Source organism: Pseudochaenichthys georgianus, chromosome 1 (assembly GCF_902827115.2).
Source record: "Pseudochaenichthys georgianus chromosome 1, fPseGeo1.2, whole genome shotgun sequence".
Lineage (NCBI taxonomy): Eukaryota > Metazoa > Chordata > Actinopteri > Perciformes > Channichthyidae > Pseudochaenichthys > Pseudochaenichthys georgianus.
The window spans coordinates 19,716,667-19,741,283 of NC_047503.1; the positions used below are offsets into that span (position 1 = coordinate 19,716,667).

The 24,617-nt window shown below is 38.2% G+C and overlaps 1 protein-coding gene across 1 annotated transcript in view; it reads left to right on the forward strand.

The window, feature by feature from the left end:
* The first annotated feature begins 1,750 nt into the window (after positions 1-1,750).
* Positions 1,751-24,617, forward strand: part of rbm20 (RNA binding motif protein 20) — a 52,267-nt gene continuing 29,400 nt past the window's right edge. The window contains exon 1 of the mRNA XM_034111401.2: positions 1,751-2,305. Within this exon, the coding sequence (XP_033967292.1) occupies positions 2,184-2,305 (122 nt within the window). The 5' untranslated portion in view covers positions 1,751-2,183. The remainder of the gene's footprint in view (positions 2,306-24,617) is intronic.

Here is a 24,617-nt window from a genome sequence, read left to right on the forward strand (position 1 = left end):
AAGGAATAAGCAGTTGTTTGCACGACTAGCTTCAGGTAAATCATTTTGCAACTGCAAACAGTCAGACACATGCACAGACTCAGTCAGCTGCATGATTTAGATTTTAACATGGGTGCGACTGTGATATGTTTGAAGGTATAATTAGCGTATTCATTTCTTCTGTCTCTATGTAGATGTTTGTTTTCAAATAACTTTTTTTCATTCCTTAAATTGCAGTGGCTACAACATGGTTGCTCATATGGTATAATTTTAAAGAGAATGGTGATGTAAGAGTAGGGAACTGTTGGGAAGTATTTGTTGTATCGTGGCTATGGAGTTTGATGGTTTTCAAAGATTGCAGGAGGTTCACTGGACAAACGGTTTCATTATAATTCACTTCTGTTTATAGAAACCACTACCGTTACAGTGGTATCTGCTTGGTCACAGGGCCAAAAATAAGCTGGGGGATTGTTATGTAGAGTTGTCACATGAGTATATGCATGTGCTTGCAAACACGCAACGCTTAGCGATAGTTTCTTGTTGCTTCCAGCTCAGAATCTGTTAGATATGTTTTGAATGTTGCCTTTTTGAAGCATACAATGCGATGATGTAGATAATATCAGATCTCTTGGTTGGTTAAATAAAGTTATTTTGGCATTATATTGACTCTGCTTTTATCTATAGAGGTTAGTTACTCTTAAATACAGAGCAAAATGACATAAAAACAGCATTCATTTATGTTCAGCCAGATGGCCTTGCCTTATTTAATCAAATTTGAATGCTGGACTGTTTGTGATTTCGGTGTTTATAATCTGTGAGTTAGCTAGCGGCACATGGCAAACCATTTTTGGCCACGTGCCAACCAGTAAACTCAGCGCTGTAGATTAATCAATGTATTCATAGTACTATGATAAGTCAAAAAGCCTGATTTAAATAGTTAGAATGCTTGAGTTAGGCCACTCTTTACATGGTCCACATTTTAGCATTTTATAAAACCAATTCATTGATTTTCCACAACTTTTTTAAGTTAAAGCAAAGTAGCCAAACCTCTTGGAATTTACAAACTGGATGTTTGTAATCTTTCTATTCTTGTTATTTAAATTTTGAATTGTATTTGGTAACCTTTAAAAGGTGTAACAATTTGTCCTAAATAACAAATTGTTGAGGCACAGTTATGGTTTCTTGTATTAAACATGACAAATGCGATTCTCGAACTGATCCTTTTGACAGTATACGTTTCAATCTCAAAATCATTCACCTTGCCAAATGACATATTATGAAATAATTCAACCTGGAAACACCAAGCTAGACCCTATGTTTTGCTTTTGAGGTGTGGCATATCCTTAAAGGATTACTAATATGCTCTCACTCAGTACTTTTCTTCCCCTGATGGTGATTTATTACCACGCACGCCCCACCTTTTGGCTCATAGATGTGAAACCCAAGACTGCCTGGCCATTACAAAATGTGAATAATCTGACGCGGTGTTCCAGGGGCAGGAGAACAGACCGCTCCGAGGATTCAGCAGCTAAATTGATCACGACACCTACTGAGTGACTGATTGCATTCCCAGAACCCCAGTGAATCCCTTCATTGGCCAGAATATGTGAGGGAGTGTGTGTCTGTGGCTGTGTGTTTGTGCAAGACTGTGGAGGTGATAATCAGTTGTGGCAGGGGGGGACTTTCTTTTCCCTGTTGTTGTGCCGCGTGAAGCTGTCCCGGGCAGGGACTCCCATTTAGTCCCTTTCTACTCACCCCCCTTTTGCCGTCCCCTGAGCCCACCTCTTCTGCTTATCCCTCTTAAACTTCACTCAGTCAACCTTCTGTTTCCCTTTGAAGAGGCTTTGATCTGATTTTCCCATCTTTTGAAACTGGAGAGAAGAGGGGAAGTGAACAAATGTCCTGTAATTGTAGATTGGGTTGTTTTCTAGGAAAAGAGAGTTGGAGAGAATAGCCTAAAGGGCGCTTTGCTGCCTTTGCAGCTGTCGATCAGGAGTAGCTGAGTGGAAGAACCCCTGCTGAAGCTCAGCAGCCGTTCTTTCCCTTCCTGCTGGGCTTTCTGTCATCTGACCATGCAAGTAAGGGGAGAGAAAAACATAGCTGGCTCAGAAGGTTGACTCATCAGGATTTGCTGTCTTAACTGTAGTGGTTATTTTTGAGGGGGGTGTTAAGGCTGCAGGTGGTGCTAGGGAGTTTGTTTTGCCATGCAGCAAGCTTGGGATCGGACAAGTAGCACTGAGAGAGTCAAGAGAGACCATACAAAAATGCTGGGAAAAGGACAAAGTGGTGGATATCCCCCCGAGACAACCAGTGAACTCTTGCAGAGGTAAGAGAAAGTTAGATCCACTCTAAAAAGGCCAAGGTGTGTCCAGTTAAAGCACATGCCTGGTGCTTACTGTATGAAAGATGTATTTGTTCCACAGAACTTTGGGTGATGGTATTCATGAATACACTGTAACTCCCAATGCTTTCGATAGTGATGGGAATTATTGCTGAAAATAAGTTTTATATGTGCTGGAATGTCCACTTGCAGGAAATTTCACGCAGTGTCAAGCCTTAATTTATATATCAATTAAACTTTATTCTGCAGTATGCCTCAAAATTAAGTATTTAGATATGTCCTATAAAGTAGTATTTAAGTGAATTTGAATTAAATAATTTTCAATTATAAATACTGGCCCCTAGTTCTCCACTCTAAAGGTGAGACCTTTTTTAGTACCTAAACATTTTGACCAAAAATGACCTATAAATCCTTAGTACAAACTACGATATTTGCCACTGAATCAATCTTTGGTCATCGTCTTTTCCCAAGAGATACATTTGGGATGCGCTGCAAAGTTTAATGTTATCTTACACTTTACAAGTATACATGCATTGTGCAAGAGAATATAGTACAATTACTATGTTGATTAAACATAGCTAACATAATTCAAAAATGTTTCAAGCACATAATTATTTTTAAACACTTATCACATGAGAATTTAAATATGTTTGATGTCTTCTAATATAAGAAGCATAACTACTGTACTACTTGCTTCTTAAACATTTTTGCCCACAGGGAATAGATCTTATTTATTCAAAATACAGAAATCAACATCATTCAATCTGTAAAACTATGTTAAACACAAGCAACGTTTTAGGTGAATGTGGTGATCTACTGAAATTGTTTGTCTTAGTTAAATCAAAAGAATATGTAAACACTTTTTTTTGTTACTGAAAGGCAAAAGAAACACCAGTCATTTTCAAAATACCATATCTTGTCTTGAAGATTTGTAGATTTTGTAGAAATGTAAAAAGTATATATTTTGCAAAATCATGCTGTAACGTCCGCGAAACAAAAATGCATCTGGTAAAGTCTTTTAAGTCCGGCCTCTTGCCGTGAAAACATGTCCAGGCCGTACGTTCAGTCTCGCAGCTTTTCTATAAAGCTGTATCTCAACACTGTATTAGGTCATAAGGCGACTAACACATTTTGCAGCTGAATCGCAATCCAACTGAATTTTTACTTAGCAGAATTGTGTATTATAGGAATGACTTTAGTTACCTCTTTGAGCAGTCATTATTGGTGGCAAACAGGCTATTTGTCTCAGATTGAACACCATTAAAGCGTGTGTAGTCCTATGCAGCCGTACTGTTGGGTATAATGTATTCTGGATTCTTCTTGATACTACTGTAAGCTGGCTTTATTGGTCAACTATTTGTTATGTTCGCAGGAGGGAATAAGAGCAAATTGTAGTATTTTGTGTGAATGTGTAGCAACATTTCATTATATTACCTGCTAAGCGACAAATTAAAAGGTTACAGTACATGGATTTTTCATTCCGCTGCTTAATTTAGATCAACTAATTAAGGATATGCAGCAACACATGATATTCAGCATGATTCTCTAAGATTGTGTGTGAGCCAACAAGAGTTTTGTCTGAGAAATATTTGTATTAACAGTTCTGTTAATACAAAGCTGCTCAAAACCATATACACCAGGTAACATGTTTATGCAATTATAATTTTAATCTGTCAGTTTCCATTTCATTTTAGTTGTTGTTATTGCAAAAAATACAGTTGCACTCAAACTTAATGAATGGCTTGATTGGATTTGATGTCGCAAATACACTTAACTTGCAATATAGCCAGAAAGTTATTTTGTTTTTAAGATGTCTTAACTCTTGTTAGTGAGAGAAAAGGATTACAATATTATTTATTTTAAAATGAATAGATTACAACTGCAGCTAGGCTAGTCATAATTATCCTATAATATCAAAACAATTATAACGGCTTGACAAATCTTGACAAACCAACAACTAATATCCAATCAAGCCATTCATTAAGTTTGAGTGCAACTGTATTTTTTGCAATAACAGCAACTAAAATGAAATGGAAACTGACAAATTCCTCTTTTATTAACACACTTACCGTTTTATTAGGTCCTCTCCTAGTATCCCCTTTTTACTGCATAACAAGGACCTTGTTGTATTTTCAGTGTAAAATCAGAGTTGCATAGTTTCCGCCTCAACACCTCTGGCCCTTTTTAGTGATCTCGTTACCGGATAATGTGTGGTCCACATTTTTTTACATGTAAATTATATAAAAACCTGTCCTTTGTCACTCTCTGAACAGGCCATCAAATATTACAACCAATCTGTATTTTTGTAAGAGAATACAATTTGTATTTATTTAATAATAGGGTAACTGAAAGCTCCAAGTTGCTAGAATTGTAGTCTTGTGTTTCCTTTGGTTTTGTGATAATTAATCTTTGAATGATTGAACAGATTTGTGGTCAAAGAGATTGTCTGGTCATTCACATTAGCACTTATCCGTTCCCTGTTTTTCCTATTTCACTTTCCTCCTCTTACTGCTATTTCCCACCTGCCGGCTCTATATCACTCCGGCAATATGTCACAGGAGGCGAAGGAGCAACTAGTACCTTGTGTTACAATCTGTGAAGCTCTTCATTAGAACACTGACGTGTGAAAATGCCACAGGAAAGGTAAATCTCTTGCATTGAGACTTTTTTTTTCATTTATTCGGTTTTATTGGGGGTCACACTTTGTGTTTATGGGGTAGAGTGTTTTCTCGCAAAAAGCCTCGGCTACATTTCATGGCGCAACCTAAGGGCAACAAATGCTGTTTTATTGCCCTTCTGAGTCAAAGGAGCCTTTTGCTGTAAACACTATAAAACATATTTTTGATGTTATTTAGCTCTTTTTTGTATCTTGCAAAAATGGGTTATTTTTCTTCAGTCCTGAGTTTTATGAATAAATAATAGCCATACTATAAAATGAATTGATTATTTAAAAAAACTGGATTTTCCCTTATCTTTTTTTAAATCAAATTTGATATTAGTTGTTGGTTGAATTGTTTGGTATCATTGTTGAAGATTGTTTGCTTTTAACACTCCCATCCCACAGCAGGTCATTAACAAGAGCTAATCTGATGAGCTTTCCTGCACCTAATGTGGCTCTGCCCTAAAGCTTGCCTGGACTTAGATGTTGAGATTGATTTTTGAGCCGGCTTTACTGCTCTGTGACATTGGGGTCTCCTTTGAAATCCATTGAATTCGTTTGAAAAAGGCTAAGCAAAACAAATGCCGTGAGTCTTTTATTTTTTTATTTAGAGTTGAACACACTTTTTTTTTTCCGTTAGTTCTGAAAGTCATTGATGGTTTGCAGTTTATCCATACAGGCTAGTTGGTTTTATGAAAAGGAAAGGCAGTGTACAAACAATGTTGCATGTGTCTATCTATTGCCTCCTACATAAAAAGTATTTTAAGAGACTAAATTTAATCGCTTCTTCAGCAACAGTTCTTATCGTTAGTTAACTTTAGATGTAGCAGATTAGTTTTGGCCTGGTGTTACTTTTAGGTGAGAAGAGTTTTCTCTCCTTTTGCTTATAGGAATCATACATTAATTGCGTCACCTCCTGTAGACTTACTACTATCTTCTCCCACACCACCACCTTAAGCATGTGTTCATTGCTGTGTTGACACGTGGCAACAACTGTTGCTAATCTTTATGTTAAATGGCTGACAGTTGTGCGGCACCAGGCAGGTGCCTCCAAGGCCTCGTCGTAACCAGGGCCAGGTCTGTCTTTTTTCGTGGGGACAAAAATCAAGTCTAGGTGCATCCTGTAATAAAAAAATGTAAGAAATATCCATATTATCAGCCTAAATCACAACAATGTGCCGTGGAAAAATCATATCCCCTTTCCTTCAACTTGACTTATCTTATTTGCCCAAATTCAATTATAGTGGCAGGTGCCTTTCTGTATAAGGTAGGATTGCACTTTCCCTTTTGAGCCACCATTGCCAACTCTTGTGTAATGAAAGTTTCCAGCACCATTTGCTACGTTTCCAGGCGACATCATACTCACATTTTCATATGGGTGACTTAATGCATTCATGGGCAGATCAACTTAAGTCATATAAAAAGGTAGAAAAACACCAAACAAAACATTTGAGTGTTGTTTGATTTTCTGCTTTTCAAAAAAAGTTGCAACCTGGGTCCAAATAGTTTTTAAGATAGTGTTAAGTTTGGCAACTTAGCAACACTGCATCAAGCTCTTGTACCTTTTTGAGTTTGAATTGTTCCATGATTCCATCACCAAAACTATTAAATGTACATTTGCTAACCATCAGACAGTTCAAAAATATACTTTTGAAAAACACCATTATCCTCATTATCAAATGGTGAGAGAACTTACAAAAGAGGGCTCGTTTTTAAATTGATATGGCTCCTGGAAAGGTGTTACCTCTTCTGTATATTCTTTGGTGGGTTTATTATCGTATACATCAATGAACAGTTTGAAGTTTTTTGGCTACCATTTTAATGCTATACCAGAGATTAATAAACTTGTTATGATTTCCTCTGTTAACTTCAGCCAATATCTACCAGTACTGTAGATTTTGTCTCTGGTTCTCACCCTGCTGCAGACAGTATTATTATGTAGCAGTGGAACAGGGTTTACAGGCGTTGAGTTGGTAGACTTAGCAGACTTAACTATCTGGAACAATGGGAGTTGACAGAGTTAAAGAGGCTTAAATGTGTTTATACACCGTACGACATTAAAATAAAGCAATGAGATAAGAGTGTTGTCAAATATTTCCATCTGTATAGATTTACCAATGAGATTTGCACATCGTTTTGACGGGCTTGAGTGGGATACACAAGTTAATCCAAAATCGTAATAGTTTCAGGGATTTGTTCTGGGGCCACCATAAATTAGGCTCTAATGTAACTCAAGTGGCACAATAGTCTTCTGATATGGTGCAATAAAAATGTAGCTTGTACAACATTAACACAATATGAGTCTTTGATGTAATGTATGTGATATCATGAAACCAGTTATGTATTTATAGATACTACAATATTCAGCATGTTGCAGTTCTTAGTACACAGCCTCAAATAGCCCAACGCCTCTTTCTGTAGTTCTGTTGAGTTTTCTTTTATTGCACTGGAATCATTTGTCAGTGCAGCTGTGACATTTTGAGAATGTGAAACTACTGTAAACATATCATATCTATAATATCTCTTCTTTTAGAATGACAATGTATAGTTATAGCTAAAGGGTCATTGAGTTACCTTTGTGACATTTCGGTTCTCTGGAAAATCCCGCAGGGGTTGACCTCAGCTCAAACTATAGAAGACAATCAATCAGGTCCTTGGGGATCAGCGCTTCATCACTAGCTTTCTAGTTCTTAAGACTTTATGTGAGCTAGCAGAATCTAAAGGTCTTGGTGTAAGCACAATCTAAATTGAAATGCTTGTTCATATGAAACTAATGAGATACACTGCCCCTTGGTAAATATTAGGAATTAGAAAAATATACGTAAATAAGTATAGAAATATAAGTATGTAAGTGATAACTTATTTAAATCAATAGAACTTAAATTCATGTGTTTTTATGTTTATATCTGTGTATGGATAAGCACTTTGTTTTTGAAAGACTAAGGTCAGATAAGATACGATCTTAGAAATGGCGAACAACATTATTGCTTATTATTTTTGAACATTTCATACACATAAAGTCTTCTTTTTGACAGTCTCAGTGTTTTCCTCTCTGACTTATGGCAAATTATTCCAATTGCTCTTTGAATGTGTTAACTGCTTACTTTTTAAAAGCAGGACGAAACTGTTTAGCACAGGGGCTTCCAAACTTTTTTCACCGAGGGCCACATACAGAAAAATATACGAAGGGCTTGGCCACTTATAGAGGTGAGGTATATTGCCTTGTAAGTTAAGTTATAATTTCGCAAAATGTAGGTAAATTAGGCTTGAGACATAATTATGCTTTTAGAAAAAAAACAGCCTACATCACAGCTCTCTAGGGTTTCATTTATCTTGTTGGCAGCTCATCCCTTAAAACAGAGACCTCAGAGTGATTATAATAATGGGCAATATGAAGGGTCTATTTCAAGCTTGTTATGTAAATAAGTTATTAGGCTTTTTTTGATCAACTAAGATTTGTTAGAAAATGTTTTCAACATGAATTGACGTGAATTTATTTCAAAACTGGGCTTATTAACACATGAATACTACTGTGTAATATATTTTTACATATATATTTAAGAAGTACAATATATGAAAAGCACAAGTTTCATTTGTGGGCCATATTTCTTTATACTTTTTTAATTTGCTGAGGGCCAATTCAAAAATGTCCTGCGGGCCACATTTGGCCCCCGGGCCTTAGTTTGGACACCCCTGGTTTAGCATAAAGGCTGTCTAAATAGCAGCTTTTGCTCAGGTCTCTACAGAGATTTACTTTTTTAAATGTTATATTAACCTGTCGAGGGGTTGTATTTTTTTAACTGCAAACATCCTGTATCCTAACCACCCGACTGGAAAGGGTAAATCTGTTAGTGAGACTTGAAAAATTAGAACAAATATAGAAGGAGAAAAAACATGCTTTCCCTCAAATGTCGTCTTGAGTTTTTCACCATAATGTTGACCTGGTTCCATAATTACAAGTTAATGTAAGTATACAGAGGTGTTTGCAGGCCCTTTCATTGAGCTCAACATTATTAAATCTCACATTCGGTTCCATGAATCATAAGTAGTAAGAGATTGTTTTAAGATCTAAACAATACTGCCACTTTTGGGCAATTTTTTCTGACAAGGCTATTTAATAAAGAGAGAAGTTTGATGCACAAGGGCATGTTCGACAGGTCAAGGCTTGTACGTATATCCAGCATGTTCAAAGATGTTGTCCACAGCATGTGCAGATTACAAAATGTCATATAACTTGGGCCTTCATCAACCCATGTACCTATATGAATGCATAAATTAAGGCTTTACTTATTTACAAATCAAAACAATTAGCTGTAGGCTGCTTCATTTTGTAAAAGTGATCAAATCTGTGGGTAATGTCCGCAGTAATGACTCTTACATGTCTAATATGTGTAATGTGTACTTGTAAAGCGCTTTGAGCACCTGTAAAAGCGCTCTAATAAAAAATGTAATGCATTATTATTATTATTATTATTAAATCCACTATTTAGATGTTTTTATAATGTGCTTATTATCAGCTCTCTACAACGCTATTGTAAAAGCCTTTTGAGAGAAAATGTTTAGGAAGCATGTTGCCCTCCAGGTTTACCAGCAGAAGAGTAAGGGCATCTTAGCGACACATAAACCCACCCCCTGTTTAAAGTCTCACGCAGCCGCTCTGCTCTGTTAGGCCGGCACCAACAGCTGAGGACGGGGAGATTGTAGCACGTGTGCTCACCCCAAAGGCATTTTGCTTTGGTCCACACGGTGACAGGACCAGAAAACAGGAAATCAAATGTACAGTAACTCCACCAGACACAGGTGCAACACACTAACACACATCAACCGAAGGAAATGTGCGCTGTTCTGGTCAGTCCCCCTTTCGACTGTCCTTCACCCCAGGATTATTCTTTGCATGTAATCTATGAGGTTGTTAACACTGTTTTATACTTCAAACTGTATATTTATCAAAATCTTCATTGTAACATCTGCGTTGGCTCAGAGGGGACAAAGAGACACATTCAAAATGTAATGAAACACATTTTTTACAAAAAAAACTGGAAAACTGCAACCTAGTTTGGGATACTCTGCAAGTGCAGGTTTTGTGACCAACCAATACATCACTAATCCACATACTGAGTCTGCCCTTAGAAAATATAATTGTACGTATTATACGCATTGTTTTTTTTAATGACTCAGGGAAGCACTAGCCAGTGAACCACTAGCACGTAAGACAAATGAATATACCAAAGACTGTACTTAGGTTTGTGGGTGTGTTTTTGTAATTGTATTGTATTGTTGTTGTGTATGCTTATGCTTATGCTTAAGACTCTGTGCACTTATCTGCCACACACTATTACTATCAATACAGTTCTATAATGGTGTAACTCTTTCTAAATACAACCCCTTCTCATCTTGGAAAAGATGGGGCTCAGAAATGTATGACTGGAATGTAGGCAGGCATATGAATATACGGCTATAAGACACATCACGTCACGACTATAAACACTCCATCATAAATTAAGTATTTCAAATTAAACTGGAACATAAATCACAAGAACTAATAGCCAGTGATATTAAATTAGAGCTTAAATGTTATCACTGTCAAGTGGCCATCATCCCATCAGCAGGGCTGGCTATGTATAGGTCCGTAATAGCAGAGATGCCAGGCTCATCTTCTTGGCCATGAAAGGGAGGGAAAACCATGCAGGCAAGGAAGCAAGGCGGGTGTGATAAAAACTTGGACACAATTCAGTGACAATGCTTTGTGCCTCCATCTTACTCTGAATTACTTAAGCAATTGATAGTAGCATTGATACACAACTATCAGTACCACGAGAGGGGCAGTTATTTTTTTTACGTTTGTCTGTTTGTGTTAAGCTGGAATTTAAGGGAATATGTGGCCCAAGGGTTAAGGTGATTAAACATTAGGCGCATTCACACTGCGGTACTTTTCCCACAAAGGTTCATGCGAACTTAGTTCATGCGAACTCTTTAGTTCGCATGAACTAAGTACAGATCGCGTTCACACCGGAAAAAGTCCCTGGGGGTGGATTAGGCAAATTAAGCCGCTGATGTCACTTCTTCTTCTTCTGCTTTGGGTTTACTGGCAGGCCCCAAACCACTTCACGGCGTATACTGCTGCCCAAAGTCCCCGGCCGGAAGTCCCCGGAGTTGGAGTCCCAGCAGCTTCTACTGAAGCCTTCCGAGTAAATCGCCAGAACGCCGACACCTCCTCATCTCCACCGCTCCCATGTTTTATTTTGTGTTGCCATAAATTAGTCTCTCTGCGTTTCTGCGCTGGGCTAATGCTAATGCTAATAATGCTAATGCGAGGATAATAAAATGGCGGCTTCACAAAACTTTTTGGGAGTTTTACGGGGCGTGGTTTGCAATCCGCCCAGCCAATCAGAAATATAGCTCTTTTCTCACAAAAGAGCCGCTCGAAAGTCCCTGCTCTCTAGCAGGGACTTTCGAGGGGGTAAAAAGGTTCGCATGAACTAATTTTAGTACCGGCTCTTTTTGGTGTGAACGCGATAAAAGAGTTCTCATGAACTAAGTTCGCATGAACCTTTGTGGGAAAAGTACCGCAGTGTGAATGCGCCTATAGGTATTTGACCCACGTAGTAAAATCTGGCCTCAAGGTCAACAGTTGTATCCCCTGCAATTTGGCAACTTCTTAAAAAGTAATTTTGGCAAATTCATGTAGGTCACCAAGCCATATTTTCTTCTGAGCAATGCTACACGCAAGTTGATCTACTATGAAATCACTGTAATAGATAAACTGTGAACTGATCCCCTTCGCGGATATCAGCAAATTCTCATTCTCATTAACATTTGCATAAACCGTATTCAATTTCGGAATTGTGTAGAAATATATCAACCTCTAACTCACTAGAAGTCCCTCCTTTACAGTATTCAAATATGTCTGCTGATAAATGAAAGTAGGGAGTGTTGGAGGGTGTGTTGGGGACATGACATGTCCATAATTTATATACTGCCCACCTGGTGCCCCCAAGACAGCCTACGTCTGTATGTGTCAGACAGAAAGCAGTCTTTACAATCTATTGCCCCATCCCAGCTTTCCATTTCACCTCAGCAGGGGGGAAACAAATAGGAACAGTTTGAAAAGCAACAAGAGCAACCCTATTACTGTACATGTCCAACTGAATCCGAATACAACCACAGATCACCAGACCTCTTCAAACTGCCACTCATTGCAACACATATACTGTACATGAGCAGGGTTGCCAACTTTGGGTACCTGGCTGGAGTGAGATTTTGATATCATGGGTTTAATTACACATATGCGCACTAAATGACTGCTATTGTGTCAGCAGCGGGACCTTAGCACATATATAGGATATATATACAATATATACAATATTGGACACAGACTATAAAGGGCACACAGTTTCATTCACTATTGAAAGTCAAACACATGTTTGTTTCCACTGTTTTATTGTGTGCCTGTGCGATAAACAATTAAATGACTTATCGTATGATAAATAAAAATGAACTCGATACATTTCCATTTACATGAGGATGTGACTAGCAGTTTGAAAGGATGTACTTGAATTATTATTATATATTATCATTATGTCAGTGGTCTAAAATGGTCATACAACGGTGCCGACAATATTATCGTTTATCGCAATAATTTCCGGGAAAATGTATCCAACAAAATTAATTATCGTGAGACATGGAACACACACACAAACAAATCTACATGAAACACACACACAAACAAATCTACAGACTTACTCCAAACTGCCAAATATATTAATTAACACACTCACTCTCATATAGTCTTTGACTCTATTTTGGCCTAGTAGAACAATAAGCAGCAGACTTTTACTTTTTTATCATTTCTACTGGATCTTAGATCTGCGCATGCGCAATATGGGTCGGGGATTGACCAACCGGCTCCCACTGCTCTGCTGTCTGTTAACGTTGTTAAGAGTGGTGGGGGCGGATCGACAGCTTGAGCAGCTGTCAACTCAACATTGTAAATAACCAACCAAAAACGATCGCCGGACCCCGGTTCATCTTGTTTTTGGCGTGAGAATAGTTTGGGCAGTGTGAGAGCGTGAGATTGGGAGTGAAAGCGTGTGTCACACGCCAGATGCGTGAGAGTTGTTAACCCTGACATGAGTGTGGAGAAGTGTGAACATTGCTAATAAGACATCATCTGCTCAATGTATATGTGAGTCTCATACATACTGTAGAGTTAAATAATATGGCGAAAGGCGGTTAATTCCATCCAGAAAGACTAAAGATGGTAATGGCAATACTTTGACGGAAAATAACCTGTATGTCCTTGTGTGACACTGCTGAATTCAGACCCATAAATCTGGATCTGTAAGACATGCCGAACAAAACACGTGAAAGCTTGTTTTAGAAACTGTCCATGTCCCTTTACTACCAAAACAACAAACAAGTCAGTTAAGCAATACTAATGGAATAATCACACATGGTCTAGTACCACTATCATGATATACCTTTTTAATGAACCTATATACCTACATATATACTGTACATGTAATGCTCAACGGCAAACTACCTTAAAATATGCTAAAAGTATTGCAAAATGTACAAGCTGATGGAAAATGTACCTCCAGCAGCTGTCAAACAAACTCAAGTGATGCAAGCGTCCTGAACTTCTGTTCTGCTAAAGTCTACTGGCCCTGAACTCATCAAGTCCATAGGCTGTTATATTTACCAGTACTACACATATAATGTTGGTGAAAATACCAAATTTGGATGGCTGACATTGACCCGGGTCAAAAGATCTTAGATTACATGACAACACCTTTTATATAGACAATGTGTAAAGTTATTGAAAGTTGAGAACAGCATCCTGTGTACAGATACAATAAAGGTAGATAGTAGATAAATAAAAAATGCCTGAAGGATTTTTCGTTAGTTATTTACATTCAGTTCATTCATAAAACATATATATTAATATTGTCTTATATTGTTTTAATGTTTTCCTCCCTTTACATTAGAAATAATGTTATGATATTTGATGTTCTGAAATTCTGACTTGCAATTTTCATGATATTGACATTCAGATCAGGTGAGAAGTGCAGGACTCGTAGCTTTATTTTAGCCCCCAATTTTAGGAGAACCAAGCAGGACAATTACCAAAAAAATACAAATAAGGCAACTGTGCTGTAATTGTGGTCATAAGCCACAACAAACCTTAAAGATTCAGGATATCTGCATTTAATTTGCTCACTAACTCATGTAGGGATGGGTGTCTTCACCCATCAAGTTATTGTTTCACACAACTGCTGCCTCCGGGAATGGTGACGGTCAGGAGCGTGCACAAGTGATTGAATTCGAAACAGCTGCAAGCAAGGCCCTTTTTCAGATTTCCCTCTGTAAATTGGTTTAATGTTGATTATTTTGTGTTCAGTGTCTGTCTGCTGATGAAGTGAGAGCAGAGTTCTTTGTTGACATTTGTATGTCCGGCTTCCTGTATAGAATACAACTTCTGCGTTAAAGGAATACTGCAGCTACATTAACACATTTACACCAGTGGGATCCCAAATAACTTTTGAACAGATTTATATTCATGGTTTAGATTTAAATGGACTGAGAAGGACAGCAATGGGAAGAGGGACTCTCATGAGACCACATTGCCACCAGTAAGAGGGAGCCATTCAATCTTTCACCAAGACCACTTTGTATAATCTTCTCTGTAATCAAACACCATGGCACCATGACAAAATGTATTTGCCATTAACGAAAATGAATGAATGGAACTCCTTAATAAATGCTTTCCAAACAAAAAAACGGATTCACAATGCATCTCTTGACCAGTCATTTCAACAACAAAATATTCGCATATCAATGCAGATTATGTAGTCAACGCATTTAGTTTCCGTTTGAGGTCCACGTAGTATTGACCTTAATATGTTCAAGCAGGCTTTGGTTGAACTAAAACAAGATGTTTTAAGTGCTCTGCCAGGTGGTAATATATTGTATGTGGACATCGTCATTGTAATGGAGTCACAATCGTGCATGATGTCAGTTGTCAAAATGAAGTCCAAAGTTAAGAATGGGAATTGGAATGGAAAAAGGGCCACTGGCCCCGCATTTATACACTACTGGCCCAATTTAAGAATAATAATAGCTTGGATTTATATAGCGCCTTTCATGAGACCCAAGGTCGCTTTACAAAGAAGAACAGGGGCAAAACAAACATAACAAAACAAAAGGCAGTCAGACAACCAGTCAGACAGACAAAACAACAAATAGATTAGGGGCCAAAGGCCTTAGTAAACAGATGGGTCTTGAGGGCCCTTTTGAAGGAGTCAAGCGTGGGGATGTTGCGGATCTCCGCAGGGAGAGCGTTCCAGAGGGTGGGGGCTGCCACACTGAAGGCTCTGTCCCCGAAGGTTCGCAGTTTGGTGCGGAGGGTGGTAAGCAGGCCAGAGTCTGAGGACCGCAGGTACCGGAGTGGGGCATGTGGGCGAAGGATGTCCGATAGGTACTGGGGGACATGGGCATGGAGGGACTTGTAGGTAAGGAGGAGAATTTAGAGTTGTGGCTGGTTTGATTTCAATGGAAGATAGTCTCTAGTAAATTGCTTTAGAGCTTTAATTGCAATGTTAATATTTTTTTATTAAAAATACTTGTTGCTGTGATAATTGTTCTTACAGTTTATTGATCATGTGGGTGAATGGCACTTTAGTGATTCATAATCAAATTTCTATCAATACAATTGACTCATCGCTGTTTTTCACACATTGTTGTTTTTTTACCATAATTTCCCTCTAATTTGACTTTCCCAAATGCATGCATATTTGTGTACTCATACTCACCCACACTGGGTTAGATGAAAACAAAGAGGTGTGAGCACACTTATTATTGGGTCCAAATAATGTAGGAAAAGATTGCAGAGTGTAATTGCATATTTCCACATAATTGCTTTGCTTTTGGTTTGAGATTTTTGGGGGGCTATAGTTTATAGCTTACTTTAGGCAGCCATACTGGACAGAGTACACCCTCTGAAATCTTTATACCAGACCACACAATAACACACTATCATATATAAGACAAGTTTGTTTCACACTAGTTTATTATCATTTGCCCTGCCTCCATAACAAAACCAACAGCTAACATGCTTGGTATTAACATGTTCATGTTTTGTCCATGCGCATGGCTCTACAACGAATAGGAGTTCAATTACTTTTCTCCTCTATATCGTATAGACATCTTTGCATTCTTAAACTCCCCATTTCCAACATTTAAGGTGCTTGGTCCACAATAGAAACCATCTTATGTCAACATCTATTTCTGGCCCCTATCATCAGCACTACGAAAACACTATAAGGAATTATCATGTAAGACTGAACAGATATCTGTCTGTTTGTGTTTGAAGACAGGGCTAAAGAAAGAAATATTGCAAAGATTTATTTTTAACTAAAAAAAATTAACCGGTGAATGAGACTGAAAATGATAGAGCAATGCTTTCATCCCTGGCAGTTTGAGGAACATATTAGAAATCAGTCATGCTAATAGGCCTCTTAAAATACACAGTGTGATGAGGGAAGTGGCCTGGAAGGTTTCCGTTTGTCAGCACAAGGTCAAAACCACGGCCGAATAATTTGCCAAGTGATCAATTGCACCTCAGGGAGTCTGGCAAGCACATGTGATTGCTTCTGACTTCCCTTTTTAAGATAGCTGTTATAAAGTAATTGGCTATAACTGTACTGCTGTTATGAATATGTTCTCTCCTTTCCATCTTTCTCTGAGTAACACAAGTAGTTTTGTATTAAATCGGTAAAGGCAATGAACACGACACAGAACATTTAAAAAAAAAGAAGGTTTATGTGTGGGTCTAGAACAGCTCTGATACAGCTGATAATGGCTCATCAATAAGAAAATTGAAGATCATGGTGCACTAAAAATGTATTTCTTCCTCCAAGATGTGACAATTTCCCCCTTGCAGATAGTAAACTCATGATAAAACGTCTTCATCCAGATCGGCTCAGTGTTCTCGTGCACAGGCAGTGCAAAAACCTGCCATTAAATGCATGAGCACTTCCTAAATAAATAGTGTAAAAAATATAAAATCCTACCATGTAATTTTTCTTCAGATCTGACACAAAACCCCTAACCCCCTATCCCTGGCAGCTATTGCAGTTTCCCCAGTCCCAGTTTCTTCGTGGAAAAATAATTAATTTGAGTTAAGTTAATTTCTCACTTGACTGGACGACTTTCTCTTTTTCCCTTTTTCCACCTGCATCATTTTGGGGGATCTGCTGTGCATCTGTTGGCAATGTTCCTGAGTTCATTCGCTTCCATTGTTTGGGTAATTTGCACTAATGGATATTTGAGCAGCCTGTGATGCCGGCAGTTTCCTGGGTTGAGACATGGTGAGCCATATGGCTGCAGTGCCCTGCCTGTAGACCTGTACTGTGTCGAAAGTGTGAGTGTGATTGGCTGTTTTCCCCAGAATCTTTCACCCATCTGTTGTTCTCATTATGCTAACGTGATAGCATGAAACTGTATTTCAGCATTTAAAGACACTGTAGACAACCATGCTAATCCATTATCATGTTCATTTCAGATTACTGAAATATACTCAACACATTTTGGGTGAAATCCATCTTTACTGACAGTCTTCACTATTAGAAGAAACAAACCTCTAAAATGCTTTTAAAATGTAATACCAATCCAACCTATTCTAAAATAAAAGCATTAGAACATGAATTATTTACTATCATAACCTCTGCTCTTTCAATATTGAATACGAGTCACCTAAATGTCTCAGATATGGAACTTGAATAATGTACACTGAACAAAAATATAAATGCAACACTTTTGTTTTTGCTCCCATTTTTCACGAGATGAACTCAAAGATCTAAAACATTTTCTATATAAACAAAATAACCATTTCTCTCAAATATTGTTCACAAATCTGAAAAAATGTAGGCTGGCCACAATAAAAGGCCACTCTGAAACGTGCAGTTTTGCTTTATTGGGGGGGTCTGGGGGGGTCCGAAAACCAGTCAGTATCTGGTGTGACCACCATTTGCCTCACGCAGTGCAACACATCTCCTTCGCATAGAGTTGATCAGGTTGTTGATTGTGGCCTGTGGAATGTTGGTCCACTCCTCTTCAATGGCTGTGAGAAGTTGCTGGATATTGGCAGGAACTGGAACACGCTGTCGTATACGCCGATCCAGAGCATCCCAAACATGCTCAATGGGTGACATGTCCGGTGAGTATGCTGGCCATGCAAGAGCTGGGATGTTTTCAGCCTCCAGGAATTGTGTACAGATCCTTGCAACATGGGGCCGTGCATTATCATGCTGCAACATGAGGTGATGGTCGTGGATGAATGGCACAACAATGGGCCTCAGGATCTCGTCACGGTATCTCTATGCATTCACAATGCCATCAATAAAATGCACCTGTGTTCGTCGTCCATAACATACGCCTGCCCATACCATAACCCCACCACCACCATGGGCCACTCCATTCACAACATTGACATCAGAAAACCGCTCACCCACACGACGCCACACACGCTGTCTGCCATCTGCCCTGAACAGTGAAAACCGTGATTCATCCGTGAAGAGAACACCTCTCCAACGTGCCAGACGCCATCGAATGTGAGCATATGCCCACTCAAGTCGGTTACGACGACGAACCGGAGTCAGGTCGAGACCCCGATGAGGACGACGAGCATGCAGATGAGCTTCCCTGAGACGGTTTCTGACAGTTTGTGCAGAAATTCTTTGGTTATGCAAACCGATTGTTGCAGCAGCTGTCCGAGTGGCTGGTCTCAGACGATCTTGGAGGTGGACATGCTGGATGTGGAGGTCCTGGGCTGGTGTGGTTACACGTGGTCTGCGGTTGTGAGGCCGGTTGGATGTACTGCCAAATTCTCTGAAACGCCTTTGGAGACGGCTTATGGTAGAGAAATGAACATTCAATTCACGGGCAACAGCTCTGGTGGACATTCCTGCTGTCAGCATGCCAATTGCACGCTCCCTCAAAACTTGCGACATCTGTGGCATTGTGCTGTGTGATAAAACTGAACATTTTAGAGTGGCCTTTTATTGTGGCCAGCCTAAGGCACACCTGTGCAATAATCATGCTGTCTAATCAGCATCTTGATATGCCACACCTGTGAGGTGGGATGGATTATCTCGGCAAAGGAGAAGTGCTCATTATCACAGATTTTTTCAGATTTGTGAACAATATTTGAGAGAAATGGTTATTTTGTGTATATAGAAAATGTTTTAGATCTTTGAGTTCATCTCATGAAAAATGGGAGCAAAAACAAAAGTGTTGCATTTATATTTTTGTTCAGTGTATGTAAATCAATAATTGGCCAATAATAGGCCATTGGCTGGAAAGTCAGTGAGAGGAATAACACAACTCGGTTTGATTGGTATGAGAAGGCATGACAGCAGTGACAGATGGTAAAATGCAATGCTTGTTTTGGAGGGAGATGTGTGAAAGTGAGGTAAAAACATGGAGATAGGGGGATATGAGAGGAAGGAAGGGAAGAAGAACTGTAGGAGGGGTTTTGGAAATCATTGCAGCGTCACCCTGTACACCAATATAACTCAGATGTTGCTAACCACTGCTGGGGAAGACTCCCGTTAGGTGTTCTTACTGTACCCTGCAGCTGCTCACAAATAAAACAAATTAGTATCATTGCGAAGATGTAATTGTATGTGTGAATATATATTTAATTGCAGGATTTCTTAAACAAAATGTTAGATTTTGATTGTGTCACTGGACTGCACAGCAGCCAGTAATGAAAAATAAATGTATGTCTACACCCAGGCAGTGCTATAAATAACTATTTCAGAGCAGCAAGAAAAATGGCTGGTCAGGCTCAGTTGTCAAAGCTGACAAAATCCCTCCCCTATTCACAATATTACTTCACCTCTGGGTTTGACGCTTCCTGTGCTTGAATCCCTACCTGGCAAATACTCCTCTTATCCAACTTGACCATTAAATTGCTTGAGAAATTGTCTTTTTTTTAATTCTCTTTTTTTAGATGATTTACATATAGGCTCACAATTTTTCCTGAAATTATCCCTTTTATGACGTTACCTGTTACCAATTTCTTTTGATGACTAGAAGATAAAGGGACTGTTATTTTTTTCCAGCTACTGTGATGAGTTTCTACTGTAGATGTCGTGGGTGTAGTCTTTCCCTTCAGCCTGTGAGGTCACCATCATTCTTTTTGCTGGCAGCATTTTTGACAAGCCAGATGGTTCTCTGATGTCACCCTGTCCAGTCGAGGAAAACTGTTCGGCGACTTAGTCACTTGGCCCCCAGCTCTCAGCACCCAGTTTGACACTCAATGTCAGCAGATCCCAGGTAACTGGAGGGCTTTTCTTAGCTTTTGTCAGCACACTCATCTTAAAACTGACCACAGAACACCTGATAGGCTGGAATAGAGGAGCTAGTGATCATTATCTGTCAGAGAAACTGGTGCTAGAATTTATGGGTGACATGAAGGCTATGATGGTTTACCTTAGAAAAATCCATGGTGAGCACATTTTCAATCCAGGCAAAACACTACATATTGTGTATTGGACACTGTTGTAAAAGACTCTCACTCTGGTTTTGTTCAATCTTTAAAGGTTTAAAATCCAGATTCCTGTAATATGTATAACAGGTGTCTTTCAAAAGTCCTGACCTGGGCACTGTGTCAGTAGTGCTTTAAAGACTAATTGCAGATTTCCTGCCAGGGTACGTATTTTTTTGGAATGCTTTTAAAGTTTCACAGTTGGGCGGCAGCTGCCAATTTAGTAGGTTTCTTTGACCTGTATGTTTCTATGTGACCCCAATATCCCATGTTACGCTGTCCTAATGGTTGAAACAAGATCACCTACAGCTACCATATGTAAGCGAGAGACTAAAGGAGAAAAATACTTCAATTTTAGCCTCTTTGGGTGTAATTTCAATTATCTTGGTCTAACCTGTTTTTGTGTGTAAGTTGATGAATTACTTAATGTGAGACATGTAAACTTATAGGTTTATTTGACAGTGATAGGCCAAGGCCGGGATTCTAGTAGCCTCACACCATTTTAATATCATATAAAACCTGTGACTAATCCCTGTCATAAATCTGACCATTTTACAGCCCTCATCAGAGAAACATAAGAAGAATCAAATTGATGCCTTAATGTTGATGCGCCAGTCTAATGGTGGTCATGAGGGGCCAGACCGTATCTTTCTAAGAGACCTCACCCATTGCTAGAGTGCCATAAATCAGGAACCTCCCATTTGCAACTGTGCCAAATGTGGAACAAGCTGACCCTGCTTCCTCACCCATACCTCGCCCCATGAAACCATCCCTCATGGCATGATGCGTCAACTATGCAGGCACAGCTACGTGTCTGATTTGTTGAAAAGTTAAATTAAGGATCTGGAATGTCAGTAACTGTTTTGCCATAATTGGGAAGAGTTAGAGTTGCATGGTGTCCTCTTGATTTGTGTCCTGACTCCTGAGTCACATATTCTGAAGTTCATGTGAAATTGTATGCATGTTTCTCTCTCACATTTGCCTGTCTATTTGTTGTCTGCAATGAGCACTCATATATAAGGTGAAGCCAACTATTTATAAGGAAATGGCTAAAATTATATCTTAAGCACGTTCATTATTCCAAAGGCCACATTTCAAAGTAACACTACATTATAAATCACAGTATGAAAAAGATAAGCATTGTGAATCCCATTCTCAGGCTGGATAGAAACGGTTCATTTAAAAATAAGTATAGTGCCCTCCTATGGCAGGCAATTCAATTCTGTCAGACCTGCCAGGTCCAGCAATGGCATTGTGGCCCCACCTAGTGGGCCATGGAATAAGAGTTTTGTCAGACACCTTTGCAGCATGGTTCTGTCCCTTCCCATGGTTATACACTCTCCTCTCCTACCAGTGGCAGGAAAACAGCAGATTTGCTAATCAACAAAAGAACAAACCCATGAATGTACAAAAATAATAATTCTACAGCTAAATAGAGGGAAATCTAAAAGGAGTTTTTAGGTAAAGACCAGTGACATCTCTGCATCTGAGATTTCTTGTTTATAGATCAATAAAATGTAATTAAAAAAATTAACTCCCGGCAGCTTACAAAAAGAGGATTAATTTGTCAAGACAATAGTACTGTGGCTGAGAGGTGCAATCGACAATTACAAAGTGTGAAACACTTTAACAAACCTTGAGACAAATTTACATTTTATAAAACAAAATGACATTAGCAAAACACTTTTACCAAAGAAAAAACGATTTAACATTAACAAAAACAAATTAACAAGATGCGAAACACTTTTACAAGTGTTGAAACACTTTAACATTTCCCGAAACACTTTAACATTTGCTAAAACACTTTAACCTGTTCTACACCGCCCCCCTGGAAACCACCTGGGTCAAATGACATGGGTTTGCTCATCACAATATACTTTCTTTCTACTTGGCGAATCTGTAACTTTCTGGTGTGCAGGAGAACGTATCTCTTGAGCAAAAGAAAGTATATCGTGATGAGCAAAACCATGTCACTTGGCCCAAGTGGTTTCCACAGAACGGACAAAACATGTTTAACAACCATAAAGGTCCATAGGTACCGGCGGTCTATCCGCCAAAACAAACTTAAGTTTGTGTCAATCACTTGCACGTCACTTCTGGTATGATGGGCATTCCCTTTCCGGTTTGATTCTCTAGTTTGTTAAAGTATTTCGGCAAATGTTAAAGTGTTTCGGCAAATGTTAAAGTGTTTCAGCAAATGTTAAAGTGTTTCGGGAAATGTTAAAGTGTTTCTGCAAATGTTAAAGTGTTTCGATACTTGTACATTTGTCTCTATCTTTGTATAAGTGTTTCACATCTTGTTAATTTGTTTTTGTTAATGTTAAATAGTTTTTTCTTTGGTAAAATTGTTTTTCTAATGTAAATTTGTTTTATAAAATGTAAATTTGTTTTATAAAATGTAAATTTGTCTCAAGCTTTGTTAAAGTGTTTCACACTTTGTAATTGTCGATTGCACCTCTCAGCCACCGTACAATAGACTATAAGACAATACATTTTAATTCTACAACATTTCCAACTTTTTCTTTTTTTCTTTAGAAAAATAAAGAATGAAAATATAACGGAAAGTAAATGCATATAACAAATCCTTATGATTATCGTTTAAGTATGGTATTGGCACAGGATAAAAACCATCTTGTTCTCTCTTTGCCGACTGGGTGTGATATTAACAGATGGACTGACTGTAAATCTGTCACAGTGAGATAAATGCTTGTGTGATAAGGTAAAGCGCTCATTTACGATTGCTAAAATCTACAGATGGAGCTATTTAGAAGCACGCTACAAATTCAAATAAGTTATTCTGTATTTAAAATGTTGGTTAATGCACATTTTGCAAACAAATTATATCATTATGGTTTTGTTTTATTATTTTGTAATGGGAACATTTGCATCATATCCTGTTGTCCATAAAAAAATATGACATTCTTTCAGTAAAATAAAAAAAGTTCTATTCAATGTGCTAAATGAATATACACAAGGCAATAAGGGACTTAAAAACACAGAAACACACAATAAATCTTTTAGTCAACCAAATATTTTAATCATAGCTTGTGTGTTAGAAATGAGTGTGTTACATATTTGAATTTCAAAGTACCCTTTTTGTAACTAAATGTCTGGTATCTTAAACAATTCATTTTAAATGGTTGAATGTGTTACATTTTTTAAAGAAAAGTGATATACAGTTAACTGAAGGACAGATTTCTTGATATTATAAATTATATCCGAAATGTTGGTAAAACATATTGTACGACTCCCAATGTATAATAGAAGTTATAATCACTCATTCATAATCCTCCTTATACATTATGTAGTTGTATTATTGAAATAAAGCATTGTGCATATTTGTGATTGATAATGACAATATGTATACAGTGCTATAAAAGTACAATAAATAATACATGTGTTTATAATGCGTCATAGATATGGGCGTCATAGAAAGTGTTACTGAAATATTAAAAGCACAGAAACGTCACATATTAACTTGAACAAGTTTACTTTAGAAGACATCTTAGCTATAACCTCAGTAAGTTAAATAGATTCAAACACTGTTTTGAAAGTTAATACATTTCAGATGTACCTTTCATAGTAGTTGTTTACACCTAGGCAGAGTAAAGTCAGTATAACTTGTTAAGTTTGTGCCAGTCATTGGGGAACTCCTCTTTACATTTCCCCTTTTGGTGAGAGGACAGAGGAAGCCGCTTGTCCATTAAAACACTTCGGTTGGACATGACATTATGTTTTGTGTCAAAAAACTCACCAGGCATTCTGAGGATTTTTGTTTTTTTTATCTCGGTGCAGGAACGATCCCTTAAAGATAATTTTATCTCACTAACTTAATGGGCTTTTGGAAGGATATTGGATATTACTCTTTAAGTAATATTCAATTTTATGGCTTTTAGAAGAAGGATGAGATTTTTTATTAAATGTGTTACTTCAAAAGATGGATTTGCTATTAATGTTGGTCAGTGGTAATTTTGCTACATAGTTGCTGTTTTCTACTGCCTTGAACCTGACAGGCGACTCTGCATTCAACTTTATGTGGGGCCAAACAGCTTCATGGTTGCACAGCATTACCCTAAGGCCTCGTCTGT